General features: G+C 39.4%; 1 protein-coding gene across 4 annotated transcripts in view; it reads right to left on the bottom strand.

Moving 5' to 3' along the window:
- LOC132692371 (uncharacterized) overlaps positions 1-18,204 on the bottom strand; it is a 34,383-nt gene extending 16,179 nt beyond the window's left edge. For 3 of the 4 annotated variants that reach the window (XM_078445986.2, XM_060654767.2, XM_060654768.2), the window contains exons 1-4: positions 18,064-18,204; positions 12,432-12,502; positions 8,392-8,488; positions 6,087-6,188 (exon numbers count right to left, since the gene is read on the bottom strand). In XM_078445986.2, coding sequence (XP_078302112.1) covers positions 6,087-6,188; positions 8,392-8,488; positions 12,432-12,502; positions 18,064-18,141 — 348 coding nt within the window. In that variant the 5' untranslated portion in view covers positions 18,142-18,204. Of the gene's footprint in view, positions 1-6,086; positions 6,189-8,391; positions 8,489-12,431; positions 12,503-12,727; positions 12,817-18,063 lie in introns of all 4 variants that reach the window. The other variant, XM_060654769.2, reaches the window with a different exon arrangement.
- Between the last annotated feature and the right edge of the window lie 3,990 nt (positions 18,205-22,194).

The raw sequence follows: 22,194 nt of genomic DNA, 5'->3' as shown, positions 1-22,194 counted from the left end.
TTCATAATTTGGCTATTGTTGATAGCACTGCTATAAACATTGGGGTACATGTGCCCCTATGAATCAGCACTCCTGTATCCTTTGGATAAATTCTTAGTAGTGCTATTGCTAGGTTGTAGGGTAATTCTATATTTAATTTTTGAGGAACCTCCACACTGTTTTCCAGAGCGGCTGCACCAGTTTGCAGTCTCACCAACAGTGCAAGAGGGTTCCCATTTTTCCACAACCTCACCAGCACCTGTTGTTTCCTGAGTTAATTTTAGTCACTCTGACCAGTGTGAGGTGGTATCTCAATGTGGTTTTGATTTATACTTCCCTGATGATGAGTGATGTTGAGCATCTTTGCCTGTATCTGTTAGCCATCTGGATGTTTTCTTTGGAAAAGTTAGACCATTAACTTTTAAAGTGATTATTGATATAGTTGGACTAATATTTACCATATTTGTTACTGTTTTCCATTCATTGTTCTTGTCCTTTGTTCTTATTTTATGTGGTCCACTTTATCCATGTTAACAAAAATGGTCATTCCAATGTAGCGTTATATATAAAAAGCTACAGCTGCAGAACAATATTAAATAATAACTTATTGAACACTTAGTATGTGCCAGGTGCTGTTTTAAGCACTTCACACATATTAACTCATTTAATTTCCAAACCACCGTATAAGGTAGTACTTTTATCATCTTTTATTTTCTAAAGAAGAAAACAGAGACTGAGAGAAATTAATAAGGTAGTCAATGTTACACAGCTAGAAGCAAAACAAGGATTCAGACTCAAGTTCCAGAGATCAAGCCTTTACCCATTGTATTAATGACCTTAGTTTTGTGAATTTAAAATGTATGCATAAACTTATATATATTATAAACATATAATGTATACAAAAATGTATACTTACATGTGCATACATTTATATTTATATGTATGTTTATACATATAAATAATTCTGGAAGGTTATACACTAAACTGTTAAGAGTGCTCACCTCAGGGGGTTTGACTGAGATTGTAGGAGATACTCGTATTTTGCTTCATATACTTTTGTATTATTTTACTTTACTAATGAGCATTATTTTTTAAGCTTTATTTATTTTTGAGACACAGAGAGAGAGAGAGAGAAGGAGAGAGACAGAGCGTAAGTGGGGGAGGAGCAGAGAGAGGGAGACACAGAATCTGAAGCAGGCTCCAGACTCTGAGCAGTCAGCACAGAGCCCGACGCAGGGCTCGAACTCATGAACTGCGAGATCATGACCTGAGCTGAAGTCAGATGCCCAACCAACTGAGCCACCCAGTTGCCCCAACTAATAAGCCTTATATTTTAAATTAAAAAAAAACCCTGCTCGTTGGCAAGTGGTCAAATCCACCTTAGACAGAACTCTGATCTTGTTGGTTACTGGACCATGCAACTTACAATTGATGTTTTGTGAGGAGCTCACTAGGTAAATGTAGAAAAGAGGAGGTTGCTAGTTGAACTGTGTCCCCCAAAAGATATGTTCAATTCCTAACTCCAGGAACCTGTGAATGTTACTTTATCTGGAAATAAGGTCTTTGCAGATATAATTGACTTAAGATGAATAGTTAATTTTTTATTTTTCTTTTTGTTCCTTTTTTCTTTCTCTCCTTTTAAAAAATGTTTAAGTTTCTTAACCTAAGAGAATCATTTAAGATTTGTTAAGATAATGTATTTATAGTCCATTCATTGGCATGCAGATTATACACACACACACACACACACACACACACACACACACACATATATTTAAATCTCTCAAAACATATTTCTTTTGTTAATTATAGTATAAGAAATTCAACAACTTTAAAAAATTTTCTACAGATTTAATGCTACAGATTTAATGTTAGTTTATAAATGTTAAAAAGAAATGTCTTTGATGTCAGATGTGTTACTGCTTAAAATATGCATGTTTTCATATGGTAACTAGTTTTGGGGGAGCTCTGTCAATAATATATTTTGGCTGTGTAGAATATGCAGAATTCTTCATAAAAAATTTATGAATTTAATATAAAAGCATCTATCCTTAATTATTTTTTAGGCATTGTGGTAGACACACCCTATGGTGACCCCCAATGTATCACATCCTTGTAAACCGCCCCTCCCCACCCCCAAGTGTGACTTGCTTCTAATTAAGAGTAGCAAAGGTGATGGGATGTCACTCTTGTGATTATGTCACATTATATAATATTTAGTAGACTGGAGTGAGAGAGATTCCTCTGCTGGTCTTGACAGGGAAGCAGCCATACTGAGGACAGCAACTGGCAAGGACCTGTTGTTGTCAGTTCCTAGGACCTGAGGGTGTCCCCTGGTCAATAGCCAGTAAAAAGCTGCATCCCTGGCACAGTTGTAAGGAAATGAATTTTGCAACAGGCTCTGAATGAGCCTGGAAGCCAAATCTTCCCCAGAGCTCCTGGATGAGAACACAGCCTGGCTAACAAACTCACTGCAACTTTGTGTGAGACCCTGAGGAGAACTTGTTAAGTCCTGCCTGGATTCCTGACCCACAGAACCTGGGAGATAATAAATGTGTGCTGTTTTAGGCTGCTGATTTGTACTCATTTGTTAAATACATAATTAGAAAACTAAAAAAGTTACACTGAGAATATTTTAATACAGAAAAGTTCATATACAGAGTGAACAGTATAATGCAGAGTGAACAGTATAACCCATCCCTATGCACCCATCACCGAGTATCGACACATGGCCAATCTTGTTTCATCTATACTACTACCAATTACTTCTTCCCCAAATGTATTGTTTCAAAGCACATCCCAGACATTCTATCATTTTAATCTGTAGATGCTTCAGTTTGTATCTCTAAAAGATATGGCCTCATTTTTCTTAAAAATAAAACTACAACATCATTATCATATCTATAAAAATGCCTTAATATCATCAAACATCCAGTTTGTAACAAATTTATAAAAAAAATCATAGTTGTTTTGTTTTTTAACATTTGTTTTGCTGATCCAGGATCTAAAGTCCGCATTTAGTTGATATGCATAAGTTTCTTTTAATCTGTGGATTCTCCTTAACTTTTTCCCCATTGCAATTTATTTGTTGAAGAAATTTGATTATTTGTCTTGTAGAGTTTCTCATATTCTGGATTTTGCTGATTGGATTGCTGTGTATCATTTAATGTGGTCACTGATCTCTCTATTTCCTGTAAACTGGTAGTTAGATATAAAGGCTTGGTCCTATTCAGGTTTGATGTTTTGGGCAAGCCTACTTCAGATGTGTGCTATATACTACTTACTGTGTGACACCAAGAAACACATAACTGATGACTGATTGTCTCCCTTATTGTGACCTTAGGAGAATAATCAATGGATTTAGGTATTTTAAAAAAAAATTTCTTTTTTACATTTATTCACTTTTGAGAGACAGAGAGAGACAGAGCACAAGCGGGGGAGGGGCAGAGAGAGAGGGCGACACAGAATCTGAAGCAGGCTCCAGGTTCTGAGCTGTCAGCACAGAGCTGGATGTGGGGCTGGAACTCACAAACTGCAAGATCATGACCTGAGCCGAAGTTGGACGCTTAACTGACTGAGCCACCCAGGTGCCCCAATGGGTTTAGGTATTTTGAGTCAGTTTCATTTCATTTATTATGAATTTCCCCATCAGCGTTTCACCTAATTTTTTCAGTCATCAATGATCACTGCCTAGATCTATTATTACATTAGGGATTGTAAAATAGTGAAATTTATTACCTCTTCTTTGTTTATTAGCTGGCGTATTTCTATATTTGGTCTATATAAAGACCAAAAAAAAAAAAACAACAACCTTTTTCCCTATCAACTATTTGTTTTATCTGAAGTACAGTTCATATAAGAAAGTCAGAATAAATGGTTGAGCCTTTTATTTATTGGTTTTTGGAGTGATGAGGTGGATCCTTAGAATCTTCCAGAGCTGACTGATGAGGGATTATTCCCCCTCTTTGATAGTATCTAGGAACTCAAGGGAGTTTTAACATATATGATGTGTTACAATCCACTGCAGTTATTATTCTTTTTGATGTTCAGTTATTCCATTACTGACAAGTGTTAGCTACTTCAAGTTGGCTCCTAAAGTCTTTTGACAAGAGTACAGTGAACTTTGAAAGCTTCCTTTTTTTCTGGTATGACAAAATGTTTCTGGCTTATATGTTTCCTGCCTGACATCAGCAATTAGGTCTTATTCTTTTTAGTGTAAAATGGTATTTAGAGACAATAATCTAGATGCTAAGGGGGCACACTGCTACTGGGTTGGTCATTATTTCTAATGTTTTTCAATAGACAACCTAGGAAATACTTTTATTTTTTATTTTTATGATGTTTATTTATTTATTTTGAGAGAGAACAAGGAGCAGAGAGAGAGGGAGAGAAATAATTACAAATCACGAGGGGCCCGATCTCACAAACCGCGAGATCATGCCCCGAGCCAAAATTAAGAGTTGGTCACTCGACTGACTGAGCCACCCAGGTGCCCCATTATACTTTTTTTAAAAGAGAAAAAAGGATTGATATATTTTCAGTGAAAAAAATTTCAATATGTAACTTTCAATTAAAATTTTCAGTATTTAATTTTCTTTAAAATTTTTTTTTAATTTTCAAGTAAAATTTAGGATTATAAGGTTTTACTCACTTCTTTGACTTTATATTTGCAACTATTGCTGAAAACCTTGATTCCTAATGACATTAACTTGATTACTCAAAGTAATATATTTATATAAACCAATTTTAGAAGAGCAACACCAATGTCATTATTAACAATGGGACACTTGAAAATAAAAACTTTAATATTTATTTTTTAGTTCTTTTGTCATTAGGGTATAATCTCACTAGGAATATATAAATTGTTGTTTCTTAAAGTCGATTGAAATAAGTTTTCACTGTCTTTTAAGTCATCAACTCAATACACAATTAGGTTCTATGCTGACAGCTCAGAGCCAGGAGCCTCCTTTGGATTCTGTTTCCCTCTTTCTCTGCCCCTCATCCTCTGTCTCTTTCTCTCTCTCTTAAAAATAAATAAACATTAAAAAAAAAAACCTATTAGATTTTTTTTTTTTGAGTTTTAGGGATTACTTTTTTAAAATAAAAAAATTGTTATGATAAGATATACAGAACAAAATTTACCACTGTAATGATTTAAAAAAATTTTTTTAAGTTTATTTATTTTGAGAGAGAGACAGCAAGAGTGAGCAGGGAGGGGCAGAGAGAGAGAGGGAGACAGAATCCCAAGCAGGCTCTGCACTGCCAGCTCAGAGCCTGATGTGGGGCTTGAACCCACAAACCATGAAATCATGACCTGAACAGAAATCAAGAGTTCGATGCTTAACCCACTGAGTCACCCAGACGCCCCTACAATTGTAATGATTTTTAACTGTGCAGTTCAGTGGCATTAAGTATATTCACATTGTTGTGCAATTATCACCACCATCCATTTCCAGAACATTTTTCATCTTCCCAAACTGAAACTCTGTACCCCTTAAACACCAATTCCTCCTCTTCCTTTCCCCCCCAGGCTCTGGCAACTGTTGTTCTACTTTTTGTCCCTACAGATCTGACTTTAGGTACCTCATATAAATGGAATCACACAGTATTTGTCCTCTTGGGACTGTCTTATTTCACTCTAGGGACTATTTTTTAAAAATTTAATTTAATAGTATTCTATAATTATGTAAAATATTTACATGGTTCTGAAGTCAAATTTGCAAAACAAGTTTCATTCAGAAAGGCCTTGTTTCTATTCCTGCCCCTTATCCCTATGTAGGCAACCATTAAAATGTTTTTGATTTATCCTTTTCTTGCCCCCAATCTCCCTTTTCGTTTTTGACTATAAGCAAACAAATAAATATGTTTGTATTTACTCCCTCTTTCTTAAATGGCTGCATATAAGATTGGTAAACAAATAATGGTATACCATATATACTTTATCTATCTTGCTTTATTCACTTACCAATATATTGAGGATATCATTCCTTATCATTATATAAGAATAGAAATCCTCAGTTCTCATCTTTACAGCTCTTATCTCCTAATTCCAAACTGATTTTTCAGCTGTCATACAATGTTTAGGAGTACAGTTGGAGGTTACATACCATATACTTCCCTAATACTTGTTGAAAATCTGCAGCAACTGCATTTGAAGGAGAAAAATGTTCTTGTGACATCAAAGGATTTCTCAGAAAAGTGTCGCTAACCTAGGGACATTAATGGAAATGTTTAACCTGTGTAGATAATTTAACTGGAGAATTACAGAGCAAATGTTTATTTGAAGCAAAATCTGGCAGAAATGTGAAGTAAAAGAATATTGTATTTCCGCACCGTTTCTAGCTTTTTGGTGGGAGAGTGTCCTTTCTAATTAAAGATGCAGTATTTATGAAAACTGTGCTTGCTCAGTCTTCTCCACTGCTGCAGTACAGATCACAATCTCACGTAGTGAGACTGCAGATACCGCTTGGAGCCTTTCGTATGTCTGAGGACTTGAGGGGAAGAACAGATGTTCACCTCTGGGAGACAAAGAAAGATGGATGGCCACGATATTTTCTAAATAAATGTGCCCTCCTGCTCCTACCCTCAAAGTCCACTCAACGATAACTAAACAATCCCAACTAAGTGTCATGATACTATCTTTCAAACCCTTATGGTTGTTAAAGGACATTGCAAAGTCTCAGGAAGGAATTCTTTCAATTGTTTGTACTCGATGTTGTATTCCCCAGAAGTAGTGGTAAAATTTATGTGGTTGGCAATTTGGTATCATCTGGTTTTGAAAAGGTGGTAAAGTTGGGATGTTTTGTCACAGTAGCAGAGAGAGAAAAAATTAGAGTATAGTCAGTTAAATGGCTAACAGTGTTTAGTATCTAGACTCTAGGGATTGTCAAGGCATATCTGAAGAGTGAATTACAGTTCTTATGATCCTTGATTCTATATGTGGTACAGTTTGAGCTGTATTAAAGCAAGATGGTACACTAAACAAATAAAATATATACATAATTCATGAATATGAATGGAAAATAACAATTAGTAACTATAGGATAGCTAATTTTTCCATGAATATTTTTTATTATAATATTGTTCTGAATTAAAAATTTGTGCATAAAATTAAAGATTAGTATCATTTACTTTTTTTTTTTTTAACATTTATTTATCTTTGAGAGACAGAGACAGAGCATGAGCAAGGGAGGGGCAGAGAGAGAGGGAGACACAGAATCCAAAGCAGGCTCTAGGCTCTCAGCTGTCAGCACAGAGCCTGACGTGGGGCTAGAACTCAAAAACTGTGAGATCATGACCTGAGCCGAAGTTGGACACTTAACCCACTGAGCCACCCAGGCGTGCCCTTTTTTAACATTTATTTTTGAGAGATAGAGACAGAGCATGAGCAAGGGAGGGGCAGAGAGAGAGAGGGAGAGTATCATTTACTTTTTTTTAAAGTTTACTTTATTTGAGAGAGAGAGAGGGAGAGTGAAAGAGTGAGAGAGTGAGCAAGCTGGGGAGCAGCAGAGAGAGACAGGGAGAGAGAGAACCCCAAGCAGGCTCTGCACTGTCAGCATGGAGCCTGACACAGGGCTTGATCTCACAAACAGTGAGATCATGACCTGAGATGGAATCAATAGTCGGATGCTTAACTGACTAAGCCACCCAGGTGCTCTAGTATCATTTACTCTTTAAAATAAGAAACAAATGTAATATCTGGGCTATAAAACTACTCGAATAATGGGTTAGCCCTACTCTGTGTCTGAGACTGGCTTTTATAAAGTCTCCTTGGTGCTGGTTGGAGATCAAACTTGGGGTGATAATCAGCAACAGCTGATATCTATTGAGAAGGCTAATTAACCTTTAAGAAATTTATAAAATCTCATGAATGTATGTAAGTACATATACGTACGTGTTGTATTTACCATATTTTATATTTTCTGACAATTTTCAGTTAAACTTCCCTAAAGATAGTACGTCTTGATTAAACAATTTTTTTCTTTTCATTTAACTCTTATAATTGATTCATATTTTCAACCAGAAGTGTCTTGTATATAATTACTTGTAAATTAAATACACATGCTATTGAAAAGGTATATTAAATATTAGTAAAGTTTAATTTCTCTTTTACAGAACAAGATAAACACAAGGAGACAGCCTAATAGATCTGTGTGGATAGTCTTTGCAGACCTTGCTTTAGGGTCAAGGGAAGTGTGAAAACAGGGCAGATGAAGGATAGAGTCAAATCTCTGAAGGTAAAAAAAAAAAAAAAAAAAAGAAATTTCTGAGGGTCATTAATAGCTCTGCTTTATAGACAAATCAGTGATCTGCTTTTGGTTAGTGACACTATTACTAACACAGTATAAAACAGAGACCTCATAATTTCAATAACTGAAAAAAATCCTTAAAGTAGTGTAAGAAGTTACTTACGTTTTTAAGAAATGCAGATGGTGTTATTGTATCCAAGGCATTGTCTGTGGCACATAGGTAAGTGATTCCATCAATAAAGAGAGTATGGTAGACAAAGCTTTGAAAAGAATACATTCATTTACATGATAACACTGAAGACATTAAGTACCCTCACAAAGAATATAATTTTGTTTTCAAGCTCTCATTAGTAGTATACAAGCTATATAGATAACTTTTTACAATAAGAATTAGAAAATCTTTCATATATGTGAAAAATTAAATTATATTAAATAGAAACTATAAAATTTGAATATGTATTTAATATTGTATCAGTAAAAATGAAATACAATAAAGAGAAAACTCTATATTTAAAATGACTTTGAATTAAAAAAAATTTTAATGTTTATTTTTGAGAGAGAGACAGAGACAGAGACAGAGCACGATGGGAGGAGGGGCAGAGAGAGAGAGGGAGACACCGAATCCGAAGCAGCCTCCAGGCTCTGAGCTGTTAGCACAGAACCAGAAGTGGGCTTGAATTCACGAACCATGAGATCATGACCTGAGCAGAAGTTGAATGCCCAAGGGACTGAGCCACCCAGGCACTCCTAAAGTGTCTTTGACAGAATCACTCATTCCAAGACTGAATCAAGATTCTCATCTTGATCAAATAGAAAATGCTATGTTCACTCATTTTTACTATCCCTCTATATTTTTTTAAAAAAATTTTAACATTTATTTATTATTGAGAGATAGAGAGAGACAGAACATGAGCATGGGAGGGGCAGAGAAAGGAGGAGACACAGAATATGAAGCAGGCGCCAGGCTCTGAGCTGTCAGCACAGAACCCGACCCGGGGATTGAACTCACAAACCGCGAGATCATGACCTGAGTCGAAGTCAGACGCTTAACTGACTGAACCACCCAGGTTCCCCGATCCCTCTATCTTTAGGTAGACATATTTAATTTTGGTATTTCCTGGCTTTCTATTATGATAGATTAGAATTTAAAAGTTGTAAACTGTTAATACTAAATATTCTGAAGAACCAGATGAACTGGGGAGGGGAAATTAAACTCCCCTATAGTGTGCAAAAGTGTATCTGAGCTGACCTTTTGTGCTTTCTCAGAGTCACATATTAGCAAGCTAGAAGACTCTTGGAAAGTACCTCTATCTTTACTGCCCAACAATCCAGAAAATTTAAAAACATGGCAACAAAAACAGTTGCTTGGTCCCTAGACTTTCATCTAGCCATTTTGAATACTCTATATTCAAATGGTTAACAGGCAACAGCCCTGGTCAAATGCTAAACTGGATATACACGAAAGTGATGAATCTTAGAAACAGGTAGAAAAGATAATCCCAGAGACAGCAAATGTAAGGCATGTGCCCTTTCAACGTAAATCCTTCATGTCTTATCATGAATATAATATGCTACATGTATATATATATCTGCTACAAATATTTTTAATGATGATATTGACTGATACATATAATTTCCACTTGGAAAATGTTTTTATTTCTAAATTGGGAGGAGTCTTTGTGGAAAAAAAAGTTGCTAATTCTATCATCTCTCTGAAAGTTATATGTGTGATCTGAAGTAAATTGATATTGGATGTATGGGAGGAGATATTTTAATTTTATGCTTAGTATGTTATTACTGAGTAACATTCAGACACCATCTTTAGGGGCTCCTGGGTGGCTCAGTCAGTTAAGCGTCTGACTCTTAGTTTTGGCTCAGGTCATGATCTCATGTTGTGAGTTCAAGCCCCACGTGGGGCTCTGTGCTGAGACTGCAGAGTCTGTTTCTGATTCTCTCTCTCTCTCTCTGTCCCTTCCCTGCTCACACACACATACACTCTCTCTTTCAAAATAACAACAACAATAATAATAATAATGATAATAATAATAAAGATAACTTGTCTTAAAAAAAAAAAAAAGAAATCTTTAAAAGTTAAAAAACCCTGGGGCAGCTGGGTGGCTCCGTAGGTTAAGCATCTGACTTCGGCTCAGGTCATGATTTCACAGTTCATGAGTTTGAGCCCCATGTGGGGGTCTGTGCTGACAGCTCAGAGCCTGGAACCTGTTTTGGACTCTGTGTCTCTCTCTCTCTGCCCCTCCCCTGCTCATTCTCTCTCCGTGCCCCACCCCCCCATAAACAAACATTAAAAAGAAAAAGAATTTTAAAAGTTAAAAAACCTTGATTACCTGATGTTTAAGATATACTGGTAACTAACAAAAGCAAGATGAGGAAAAGTGTGTATGATGTACTACCACTTATCTATCATTCTCATATTTTTTCCTAAGGGAAATGCACATATATATGCATGTGTCTCTTACAGGAAAAAAAGCAAAGAAAAAGAAAATGACAAACTAAAAACTTAGTCAAAATGGTTACCTGTATAGGGGGAGAGGGAGAACAGTGCAGAGAAGAAAGAATAAAAATTAGACTTTTTGCAGGAAACTTGTTTTCTCAATTTGATTTTGGAATCACATATATGTTTTGCCTAATAATAAAATGCTATCAAATCAAACTTTAAGAGAGAAATGCTTAAAAATAAAAAACACAAAGACAAAAATGAACTTAACTTTGTATCAAGTAACCCAGACAAGAGATGATGGTGTGCTTCCTACGGTAATGGTGGAGGTGGTCAGGTTCTGGATATATTTGGAAGGTAAAGGCAACAGGATTTGCTGATGGGCTGGATTTGGATGTCAAAGAGACAAAAGTCGAGGATCAGAAAGGTTTCAGGCCTGAGGAACTGGAAAGGTGATATGTGGAAGACTGCAGGAGGAGGCTTGGTTTTGGACATAAGTTTGCAATGTCTATCAGATGTCCCACAGAGATGTGGAATAGGCAGCTGGATATATGAATCAGGAGTTCAGGAAGAGGTATTCAAAGGATTCAAATTAGAATACACAATATAGGTAAGTAAATTGTAGATGAGAAAAGTGTCTTTTTGAAATCGCACTGGCTAAGAAGTGAAAACAAAATTAGAATATCACCATTTTACACAAGGAATATCAATGGCTGCTAGCATGGCAAAAGGAGACAGAAGCAGACACATGTACCATCTCATGAAAAAAACACCTACAGTCTTGCCGTAGGGATCAAGCCTGTGGATTCAGCTGCCTGAAACATGGTATACTGCATTTTGAATATGCAATCAGCAATACCAGAGTGTGGGAAACTCTACACTCTACAGGTTCTTCAATGATAAATTGTAAGGAAAAGAAAGGGATGGAGAGGGAAAATATAGAGATTTAAAAGACACCAAAAGAAAAGAGCCGGCAGGATTAGGCACTCATGTTCGAGGTTGCCTATTTGGGTTGAGGCAATGAAGAAACAGGGTGAGTAACTGCTATAGAAGCTGGAACACTGGTTGGTTTGGGGGAGAGGGAGAAAGCTGTGGATGGGACAGGGCACATGGCCAAAAATATTCTGTATTTTTGGCTTGGGTGGTAGCTGCATTGGTGGGCAGGTTCCCTTGTAAAGCTTCATGAAGTTATCCTTTTGCTTGATGTGTTTTTTGTATTTTGTTTTATTTTACAGTATAAAGGTTAAAAGAAACCTACTCTTGAAAAAACCAATGGTGAGTCTAAAAATAATAGATGCTCTCTTACTCTCCACCTGTTCTTTCACTAGCAAAATGTTTTCAAGACTGGCTTAGGCCATACCATGTAATGTCCCAAGTATAGCTTAGAGTGGTCTTATTAAAGATTTTTCAAGTGGAAGTTTCCTTTTTTATTAAAGAAATATTTTGGGTATACTAAAGAAGTATGAAGAATAAGATAATGAGAACACTTTAGACCTACCATCTGCTTAAAATGTTACAGATACCATAATGTCCCATGTATACCCTTCCCCAACTTCGTTTTTCTCCCTTCCCTTTGCAGAGGTAACCACTATCTTGAATTTGGTGTTAATCATTCTCATCTGATCTTATACTTTTACATATAGACGTTCTCTCTTCTGAAGGTTCAATCAAGAGCATGTGCAACCAACATTTTTTTCTCATGTCATTATTATTGCTAAAAAGCAGACCTTTATTAGAATGTAACTTACCTTCCCATCTGCATTATGGTCTTTGGCTCGGCTCTAAGAAGCACCAGTCGAAGCACTGTTGCCGCTGCTTCCTAAAAATAAATTATCAGCGTTTACTTTGTGGACGATTGTAGTGTCTTTCATTATGCCTCCTCCTAAATTTACCAATGTTCTCACTGGTTTATTAAAGAACAAGTGTTCATGAGGAGAACTAATGGGTAGTCATAATACACGGTGAAAGGCAAGTTATAAAATATTCATTTGAATATGAAGGAAAATATTAAAATTACACAAATATATGTTGTGTGGATACTTACATGTGCAAATGCAGGTTGCTTAGAGTTACAGCTTACATATGGCTTTAAGGCTGGGAAGCACTATCTAATCAAGTATCTTTTCAGTGTCACTGAAATATGTAAAAATGTTAATGGGTTAAAAGTATTCAGCTCTTATTCTCTGAATATCCTAAGCAGTCTTTCTTTAAAGATAAAAATTTTTATCCAATATTATTTACTGATCTCTTTTTATGAAAGAAATAATTGCCAAGATCCCTTATTATCTGTTTCTTGTAAGGCTCATTTTCTGGGGAAAAATGTGCAAGGTGTTAATGACTATCCAGAATATCTTAAATATAGTTAATTGTATGGAGTCCTATTAATTTACTTTAGAAGTGTGAAAGGAACCTGAAAGTTACCTAGGAAGACTTGAATAGTCACATTCCTAATTAGCTTTTCCATTTCCACAAAATGACACTTGAAATAAAAACTTTTGGGGAGGGAAAAACTTATTATTAATAGTAGAAAGTAAAACGTGAAATTCTTGGTAGTGCTTGAACAATCCAGGCGGTATTGTCCAGGGGAAAGATTTCCTATGAAACACAAAAAATCAAGGGAATATATAAACTTTCAGTTACTATATTATCATTACTGGAACATTCTTCTAGCTTTCACCAAGTGTCCTTTTTAGGTTATATAAACAAGGAAATCATAGCAAAATCTGAAATAAAGTGAATGGCAACATGAGGCAGGAACACGACTGACAAAGTAGGCTCTAGCTCTATTTCTGGAATTACTGTGCTACACATCTTAAGAAAGTGACTTGTCTGGGTCTGTTTCCTCATGTGAAGAATGAAGGAATTGGGCAAGACGCTCTCTAGAGTCCTGTCCAGCTCCAGGACCCTATAACAGCAGCGGATTTGATCTCACAATTAAGCTTTGGTAGATACTAATACTTTTCTAATGAATGTAAAATATTTGTGACATTAATATTTAGCACTGAGGAAAGACACGATAGACTGTTCCTTAAAGCTCCTTGTCACCCTTTTTCTTCCCCCTGGTCAGCTTTCTGCACAGTAGTCATGCCAAACCTTTAATCCTCTCCTCTAATTGCATACTGGTCCAGCCCATTCCACTGTCTTACTTTCCTGCATGCTTCATAAAGAGAGGCCTTTGGCCTTATGAATTGCTTCAGCTTTCTGTCTCTCTCCTTCCTTGTTTGTTTTTAAGTTTAGTTATTTTTGAGAGAGGGAGAGAGACAGAGAGAGCGATTAAAGGAGGGGCTGAGAGGGGCGCCTGGGTGGCGCAGTCGGTTAAGCGTCCGACTTCAGCCAGGTCACGATCTCGCGGTCCGTGAGTTCGAGCCCCGCGTCAGGCTCTGGGCTGATGGCTCGGAGCCTGGAGCCTGTTTCCGATTCTGTGTCTCCCTCTCTCTCTGCCTCTCCCCCGTTCATGCTCTGTCTCTCTCTGTCCCAAAAATAAATAAAAAACGTTGGGAAAAAAAATTAAAAAAAAAAAAAAAAAAAAAAAAAAAAAAAAAAAAGATAAAGGAGGGGCTGAGAGAAAGAGGGAGAGAGAGAGAGAATCCCAAGCAGGCTCTGCACTGTCAGTGTGGAGCCCAATGTGGGGCTCGAATCCATGAACTGTGAGATCATGACCTGAGCTGAAGTTGGACGCTTAACAGACTAAGCCACCTAGGTGCCTGTTTTTTTTTTTTTTTTTTTTTTTTTAAGGTTTATAGTTTTGACAGACACAGAGATTGCAAGCAGGGGAGTAGCAGAAAGAGAGGGAGAGAGAGAATCCCCAGCAGGCTCTGTGCTGCCAGTGCAGAGCTGTACTTAGGGCTCGAGCCCATGACCTGAGCTGACATCAAGAGTCAAACGCTTAACATACTGAGCCACCCAGGTGCCCCAATTAGTTCTTTATGAGAACCTACTATATACTATGGATCATACACTGCAAAGACAGAGATGACATTCCTTGTCTTGAAGGAATCTGATCAGAAAAAGAAGATTCCAATTCAGCCTGGTAAGTAGTTTCTTAAAGGTATGTAAATTAGCCTAGGCATAGAGAAGGCTTCAAGGAAGAATTGAGAAAAGTTTCAAAGTCCAGAAGAGGTTATATTACTAAAAAGTGGAGAAAAATGGGGTTCCAGGGAAAGGGAATGGAAGCTGCAAAGGGAGACCTTGGTGAGATCAGCATGAAGTTCAGGGTAGCCAGAGCACAGGAATATTCAGGAAGAGAAGGAGGCAGTCATGGAAAAACCCTACCACGTAGGGCCCTGAATTCCAGGCTAAAGGAGTATGGGCTTTACTCTGAATGTAATCAGGTGCCATGAAATGATTTTAAGCAGGGGAGTGACTCATATTTGCTTTTTTTTTTTTTTTTTTAACGTTTATTTATTTTTGAGACAGAGAGAGACAGAGCACGAATGGGGGAGGGTCAGAGAGAGGGAGACACAGAATCCGAAACAGGCTCCAGGCTCTGAGCTGTCAGCACAGAGCCCGATGCAGGGCTCAAACTCACGGACCGTGAGATCATGACCTGAGCCGAAGTCGGCCGCTTAACTGACTGAGCCACCCAGGCGCCCCTCATATTTGCTTTTTAGGAACAATCACTTGAGTAGCAGTGTGGAGGCCAGTTCTGAGAAGGATGAGGCTAAAGTCTGAGAGATCATGCCTAAGAGGTATTTTTTTTTCTTTTTTAAAAATTTTATTTATTTATTTATTTATTTATTTATTTACACAGAGGGTGCAAGTGAGCAATGGGCAGAGAGGGAGAGAGGGAAATTGAGAGAGAGAGAGAGAGAGAGAGAGAGAGAGAGAGAGAGAAAGCAGGGTTCACCCAAAGCAGGGCTCAAGTTTGTCCGATGCGGGAATCAAACTCACAAACTGTGAGATCATGACCTGAGCCAAAGTCAGATGCTTAACCAACTGAGCCACCCAGGCACCCAAGAAGCATTTTCAATAACCCTGGTATCAGGGCCTAGAAGGTTCAGAAGCAAGGATTTGGTTTTAAGACATATACTGGAGATAGAACTAATAGAACACAATGACAAATGAACAAATGTAAAAGTGAAGAATGGGCAGTTGAAGAGGACTCCCCAGTTGCCAGCTTGAATGGCTCAGTAGAACTACTCAGCAAGGTGAGAAACAGATGAGGAGGAATCTTCTAGGAAAGATTATTAGCTCTGGACATGGTATGTTTGAATGTCTATTGGGCAATGTAACTGTCGAGAGAGATCACTCTGGAAGTGGACTTGGCAGTGGTCAAGGTAAAGGTGTCTACGGGTGTGAATGAATGTGTCACGTTAAAAGAGGATGGAAGTAAGAATCTTGAGCAACATAGCACTTCAGGGACTGGTAAAGAGGAGAGCCAGGAAGGAGACCAAGTTCTCTGTCTCTATATTCAGACTCCTCCATTCCCTGAGAGAAAGAAGACATTCCTCTGTCCCAAGACTCACATCTCCACTGCTATGCTGGATTCCATTCCGTTGAGCTCCTTCAGGGCTTACCGTACTAACAACCTCCTCCTCTCTTAGATCTTCAACCTTTTCTCCTTCCCATTAGCCTACATACATTGAGAATCTTCCCTGTTTTGAAACATGAGGCCTCTTCCTGGATCACACTTCCTCAGCTTTCACTCTGTCTCCCTCCCTTTCTAAATTCTCATAAAGATGGTCTAACTACACTCACCCTACTTCCTCATCTCCCAATCAGTTGGCCCAAAGCAGCCTGGCTTCCGCCTCTACCACTTCTTCCAAACTGCTAACTATGTGGTCACCAATCACCTGCTGATTGTAGAGTTCTAGGAGTACCTTTTAGATCTTGTTCAACTTCTTTGGGGTATAAAACATTCTTGTAACTCTCTTCCCTTGGCTTTCAGGACACCACTGCCCTCATTTGGTGTCCCACTTGTCTATTTTGCTCCTGAACAGTGTTCTGCCTTTTGGTCCTTTTCTCTCCTCACTCCCATACTTTTCTTTTCCACCCCCTTCTACTATCCTCAACTGTTAGCCCTGACCCTCTGAGGGCTACCCTGTTGGACATTCTTCGACTTAAATCTTTTTGGAATAAGGCGGATAAGGAAGTACATAAATAGATTGGCGTCTTCTAACAGGCAACAAAATCCAACCTGTCTCAAACTGTACTCTCTTCTCCTACATTCCCTCTGACTTCCTCCCTCACAATCCTGCTCCTCCATCTGTAGTTTCAATCTTGTTTAATGCCACCTAAGAAAAAAATTTAACGAATCATCACATTGTACACCTTAAATTTACACACTGTCATACGTGAATTATGGCTCAGTAATTGTGGGGGAAAAATATTAAAAAAAAAAAAAAACAAAGAAAAAAATGGAGAATCACCTTGGCATGACCCTATTCCCTAGTTTTACAAAGTCTCTAGGATCTGCCCCCTCCTTCCCATTTGCACTGTCATTCGCCCTTACCTCAGGCCCTGCAAACTCCTAGAGAACAATACCATCCTAACTGGTTCTTTCCCCTTCAATCCACCTTCCATATTGTAACTAGACCAAATTTTGTGGAAGATGAATCAGATCCTGCTATTAATGAATTTAATTGCTCAACAGGTTCCCCTGCGATAAGAAAACTAAATACAGGACTCTTCCTTAACTAACCTCTGCCGGCTTTCTTGACCTCATCTTTAGCCCTTACATACTGTGACCCTGTGCTCTAGCCACACTGAGGTTCTTGAGGTTCCCCCAACACACTATGCTGTTCCCTCTGAATGCAGGAGTCCCCATTTCCCTTTCCCGTCCCAGGCTAACACTAACTCTCAGAAGGCTTCTACGCCAAGCACCCTAATATCACCTCCGCTGTGGTCAGCAAGCGGCCACCCATCCTGAGTGCTACAGACGCAATCCCGACCTATCTCCGCTGGCAGACTTTTTACACTGTAGGACAAACTGTATATAGCCCATGGTCATAAAGAGACAACGAGCTCATCAATGGGCAACTCCGGGTCCCGTTTTCTCTTCAAATAACACCTTTACCAAATAACACATGTTCAATAAGTGTGTTTTGAACTGCAAGTCATTTCTCCGCAGGGGAGAGAAAATCTTTTTAAGGGTCTCCGGAATTGCAGCAGCACGTGGCTACTCATCGCGGCCAAATGGGTCGCGCGCACCACCAACCCCAACCCCCAGGCGGCGCACGTGTGGCTCCGCAGTTCGGAAGCGCGCCGGCGCTCGCCCGGGATTCACAGCCTCCCAGAAGCAGGCCTTTCTCGGGGCGGTGCCTCTTGTCCCAGTGCCGGCTCCCAGCCGCCCGGCAGCGCGGAGTCCTGAGGGGCGGACCCGGCAGGCGCCACCCTTGAAGTGCGGAACCTGCCAAGGCGGAGGTCCGGACCCAGGGGTACCTGATAGGAGCCGCCGGTCAGGGACAGCTCCGCTAGGACCGCTCGGCCATTAGCAATACAGCTGTAGGTGATCGTCATGGCGGGCGGGCCAGTTAAAAAAAAGGCTCCCGCCGCACCTAACCGCCGGACACAGCCTCGGGGCCGTACCTGGGGCGGGGATCCGGGCGGTGCTTGCGCAGGCGCGAGGAGCGATCGATTGGCGAGGAGGGTGGCGGGGCCGTCCCTGGTCTGGGCAGAGCCTATGAGGAGACGGGGGCGGGGTTTCGTAAAAAGAGGGCTTTGGGTGAGTGAAAAGTTTCTCCTTCGTCGTTATCCTCAACATCTTTTGGTGAGAGCCAGTTTACTTCACAGTACTTACCTACCTATGATTCATTCACAGTCTACGACGTGTAAAGTATAGCCCTTGACTTAAAATACACCAACTCAGCAAGTATTTGTTGAAACCCCACAGTGCAGGCCCTGGCCCCTGGCGTTGGGAGTTCGTACTCTGCAAGTGGTTACAGAGGCATAGGCAGGCAGACGCCAACCTCAAGTGGCATGTGTGTGCCGCGGTGGAAAGATAAACTGAGTTGCAGAAGCTGGAGTGGAGGCAGCTAATTGTCCTTGGCAGAGGGAGCAAAGCTTCCAGTGTCCTTCTGGTTTAGGAGGGGTTGATATTCTCTAAGTGGGGAAGGATAGGACAGTGTTAACAGAGGGAACAGCTTCTGTAAAGGGTTTAGAGTGGCACGTGGATTTAGGGAATGCATATGAGTGAGTGTGGTAGGGTTGGGCAGGAGGTGAGAGGGTAGGAGTGGTAGAATGACTTGTTATTCTAGATCTTGAGTTCCCTGACAAGACTTTTTTAAAATATAAGCTTAAGAGAAGGTCATATATTTTCATTAGCAGGTTGTCGTGGTGGAGTGAAAAGAAGTTAGACAAACTTGGATTAAATATAGGCATTGTTCCCACCCCCACCTCCTGTCATTTGGAGGACCGGGGAACTCTTGATCTTGGGGTCATGAGTTTGAGCCCCACGTGGGGTGTAGAGATCACTTAAGTAAAAAAAAAAAAAAAAAAAAAAAAAAAAAAAAAAATAGGCATTGTTATTTACTCTGTGCCTTTATTGTAACTTAGCCTTTCTGAGACTCAGTTTCCTAATCTATAAAATGGGGAAAGTCATCAAGTTTAAGTAATTAGGCAAAATACTCAGCATACCGTAGATAAGCAATTGCACCCTTAGTGTGATAAATACATTAATGAGAATTACTTTCTTGCTCCCAGTGGTATAACTTTAAAGGAAAAACAATCGATGTCCTTCTGGGGTGATTGGCAGAGGTGAAGACAGGTAATCAATTGAGCTTATTTTAACCCAGTGCAGTCAGATTGGATTTGACAAGGAGGTAGCAAAACTTGTCTGGACTGTAGCTCCTGAGGAAAATGCTTTGTTGAATCATGTATACTCCTATATAAAGGAAATCTTGAATCAGTGTGTCTTATCAGCTTAGAGAGAATGTCTTGTGTTACAGGTGGGGGTCACTGAATTAAAAGCATTGGTCACATTATTTGTATGTAGGAACATGAAATACATTAATTCTGAGGTAATCGTTGGAATATTTGTTTTGTTTTTTAAGATTTTACTGTTAAGCCATCTCCACACCTACCAACGTGGGGCTAGAACTCACAAGGATCGCTAGCTCTACCGACTGAGCCAGTCAGGTGCCCCTCGTTGGAATATTCTTGCTTACAGTAAAAATAAGCTGAATAAACTTGGCCAAATTGCAGCACCCCTTGTGTTTGGTAAGTGGTGGAGCCAAAAGAGACTGGGCAATGAAGTCATGAGCTGTAGTAATGACAACATGCATCTGGTAGTTGAAAGGGTGTATATGGGGCCTTCCTCATCCCAGTCTCACCTTGTCCCATTGAAACAATCCCGTAAAGCAAGTGTGATGGGTTCAGTTTGCACAAGCCACAAATTCAGGCCCACAGAAATGCCAAATGTAAATTATAATACAACTCTATCTTTCTTTGAGCCCCATTTTACCTGATATCTGAAGCTTAATCTAGTCAATGCCAGGTTTCCTCAGTCAACTCCAAATTTACTTCTTCCCTTCTTCCTATCCAGGGTAGGGGCGGCATCTGTGTGTGTGTGAGGGCCTTGGTGGTGGGGGAGACCTGAGTCGTGATAGTCGTCTCTTTAAGGTGGCTCCTGCTGCTAACGTTTGTTTTCTGTCTCGGGTCATCAGTTCACACACTGCACTGGGAAACTCAAGGCCCCTTCAGCCACTCTGGTTGTCTCTCAGCCACTTTTGTAGCCCTCCTGGGGCGAGGAAAACTTTCCCCTGCTCCCTCATGCCATTCTGAGGTGGTGGGAGGCTTGAGAGGCTGTCTCGGGCCTCTGGCCAACACACCATGCTGCCACCCCTCCGGTCATGCTGTCGTCGTGTTGTCATTCTGTCGTCATGTGGGAAGCAGCTCTTGGACCTGTCTCACCTGGGAAGCAAGCCCTTGGGTCCCCAATTAACTGAGAGCTTTCTCATCACCACACTCCCTCACCCCTCACCTTCCAGTGGGGACTCTAGCTAATTGGATTGCTTCCTTCGGACTCTGTCCTCTTCCAGCCTGTGGAAACTCCAGCAAGTTTAGGTGGGGAACCTCCTACCACCCAGGGCATTCTTCCCAATTTATGGCATTAATGTTGGCTTCTGCTGCCTAAAACTTTTCGTATACTCTCTCTTCAGGGAGTTTCCAAAACCTATTTTGAAACTTTAAGAACTGAGAATCTTTTCCTTCTTCCCCTGCTCTTCCACCTCTGCCCCTTCTCCTCCTCCATTTTCTTTGTTCTCTATTTTTATGCAGAGAATAACAGAATGAAAAGCAACAGGTAATATGAAACATCACCGGCATTTTTGTCTTTCCCTTGATATTTTGACAAAACCTTGAGGGTGGAGCAGAGTGGGTGGTGAGAAGCTGGATCCGTGGGAAGGAGAAATCAGACATTCACTATTGTCCTTTTTTTTTTTTTTTTTTTTTTAAATATTTAAGTGTTTATTTTGGGGGAGGGGAAGTGAGAGAGGGAGGGAGGGAGAGAGAGAGAGGGAAAAGGAGTAGGGGAGGGGCAGAGAGAGAGGGAGACACAGAATCCAAAGCAGGCTCCAGGCTCTGAGCTGTCAGCACAGAGCCTGAAGCGGAGCTCGAACTCACCAAACGCGAGTTCATGACCTGAGCAGAAGTTGGATGCTTAATCGACTGAGCCACCCACGCACCCCCACTATTGTTCATTTCTTTTAAAACAAGCTTTTAGACTTTATGACTACTGTCATTGACTAGTGAACCTACTGCCATTGCTTTTTACAGATTATCTTCTCAGATGGAACAGTCACTAGTTTTTAAATTATCCAATTTCTTAGGTCACCGAGGAGTTTGTAAATATTCCATAAGCTGGAGACTATCAAGCACTCATTAATTCAGGATTATTATTTAGTAATGAAATTCTCCTCTAAAGGATTTATTCCTCTTTTACTTCTTGCTCTTCAAAATGAGAATATTTATATATTTTTTTCTTACAGTATGTAATTACTGTAGAAATTCAAATGATATGGCAGTAAAAGTCTTTCTATTTTTACCAAACCATAAAAAACTCACTGTAATAATCTAATTTATATTCCACTGTTTTGATGCATTTTTATATTTAACATTAGTGATACATGCATACTGTTTTTTCCAAAATCTGTTTTTTAAAGAATATTTTAAAAATTGTTTTTATTATTTATTTATTTATTTTGAGAGAGACAGAGTGTGAGCAGGGAAGGTGCAGAGAGAGAGGGAGACATAGAATCTGAAACAGGCTCCAGGCTCTGAGTCAGCACAGAGCCCAACGTGGGACTTGAATTCACAAATCACAAGATCATGACCTGAGCTGAAGTCAGATGCTTACCTGACTGAACCACCCAGGCGCCCCTGTTTTGTTCTTAAATCCATAACATGTTGCTTTCTTTGACCATCACATATATTTCAAATATTTTCTTCTGAGATTTATCATTTCCTTTTTCTTTCTGGTGCCTATTCTTTTGCAGACATTTTTGTTTTTTGTTTCTTACTTAGTTAAACATAATGTTTTTTATTATGATGTTGGAACTTAGACAGGGCTTCCTT

The sequence above is a fragment of the Panthera onca genome, chromosome B1 (assembly GCF_046562875.1).
Source record: "Panthera onca isolate mPanOnc1 chromosome B1, mPanOnc1 haplotype 2, whole genome shotgun sequence".
NCBI lineage: Eukaryota > Metazoa > Chordata > Mammalia > Carnivora > Felidae > Panthera > Panthera onca.
The sequence above is the reverse complement of the archived record's forward strand: the minus strand, read 5'-3'. Positions and strand labels throughout refer to the sequence as shown.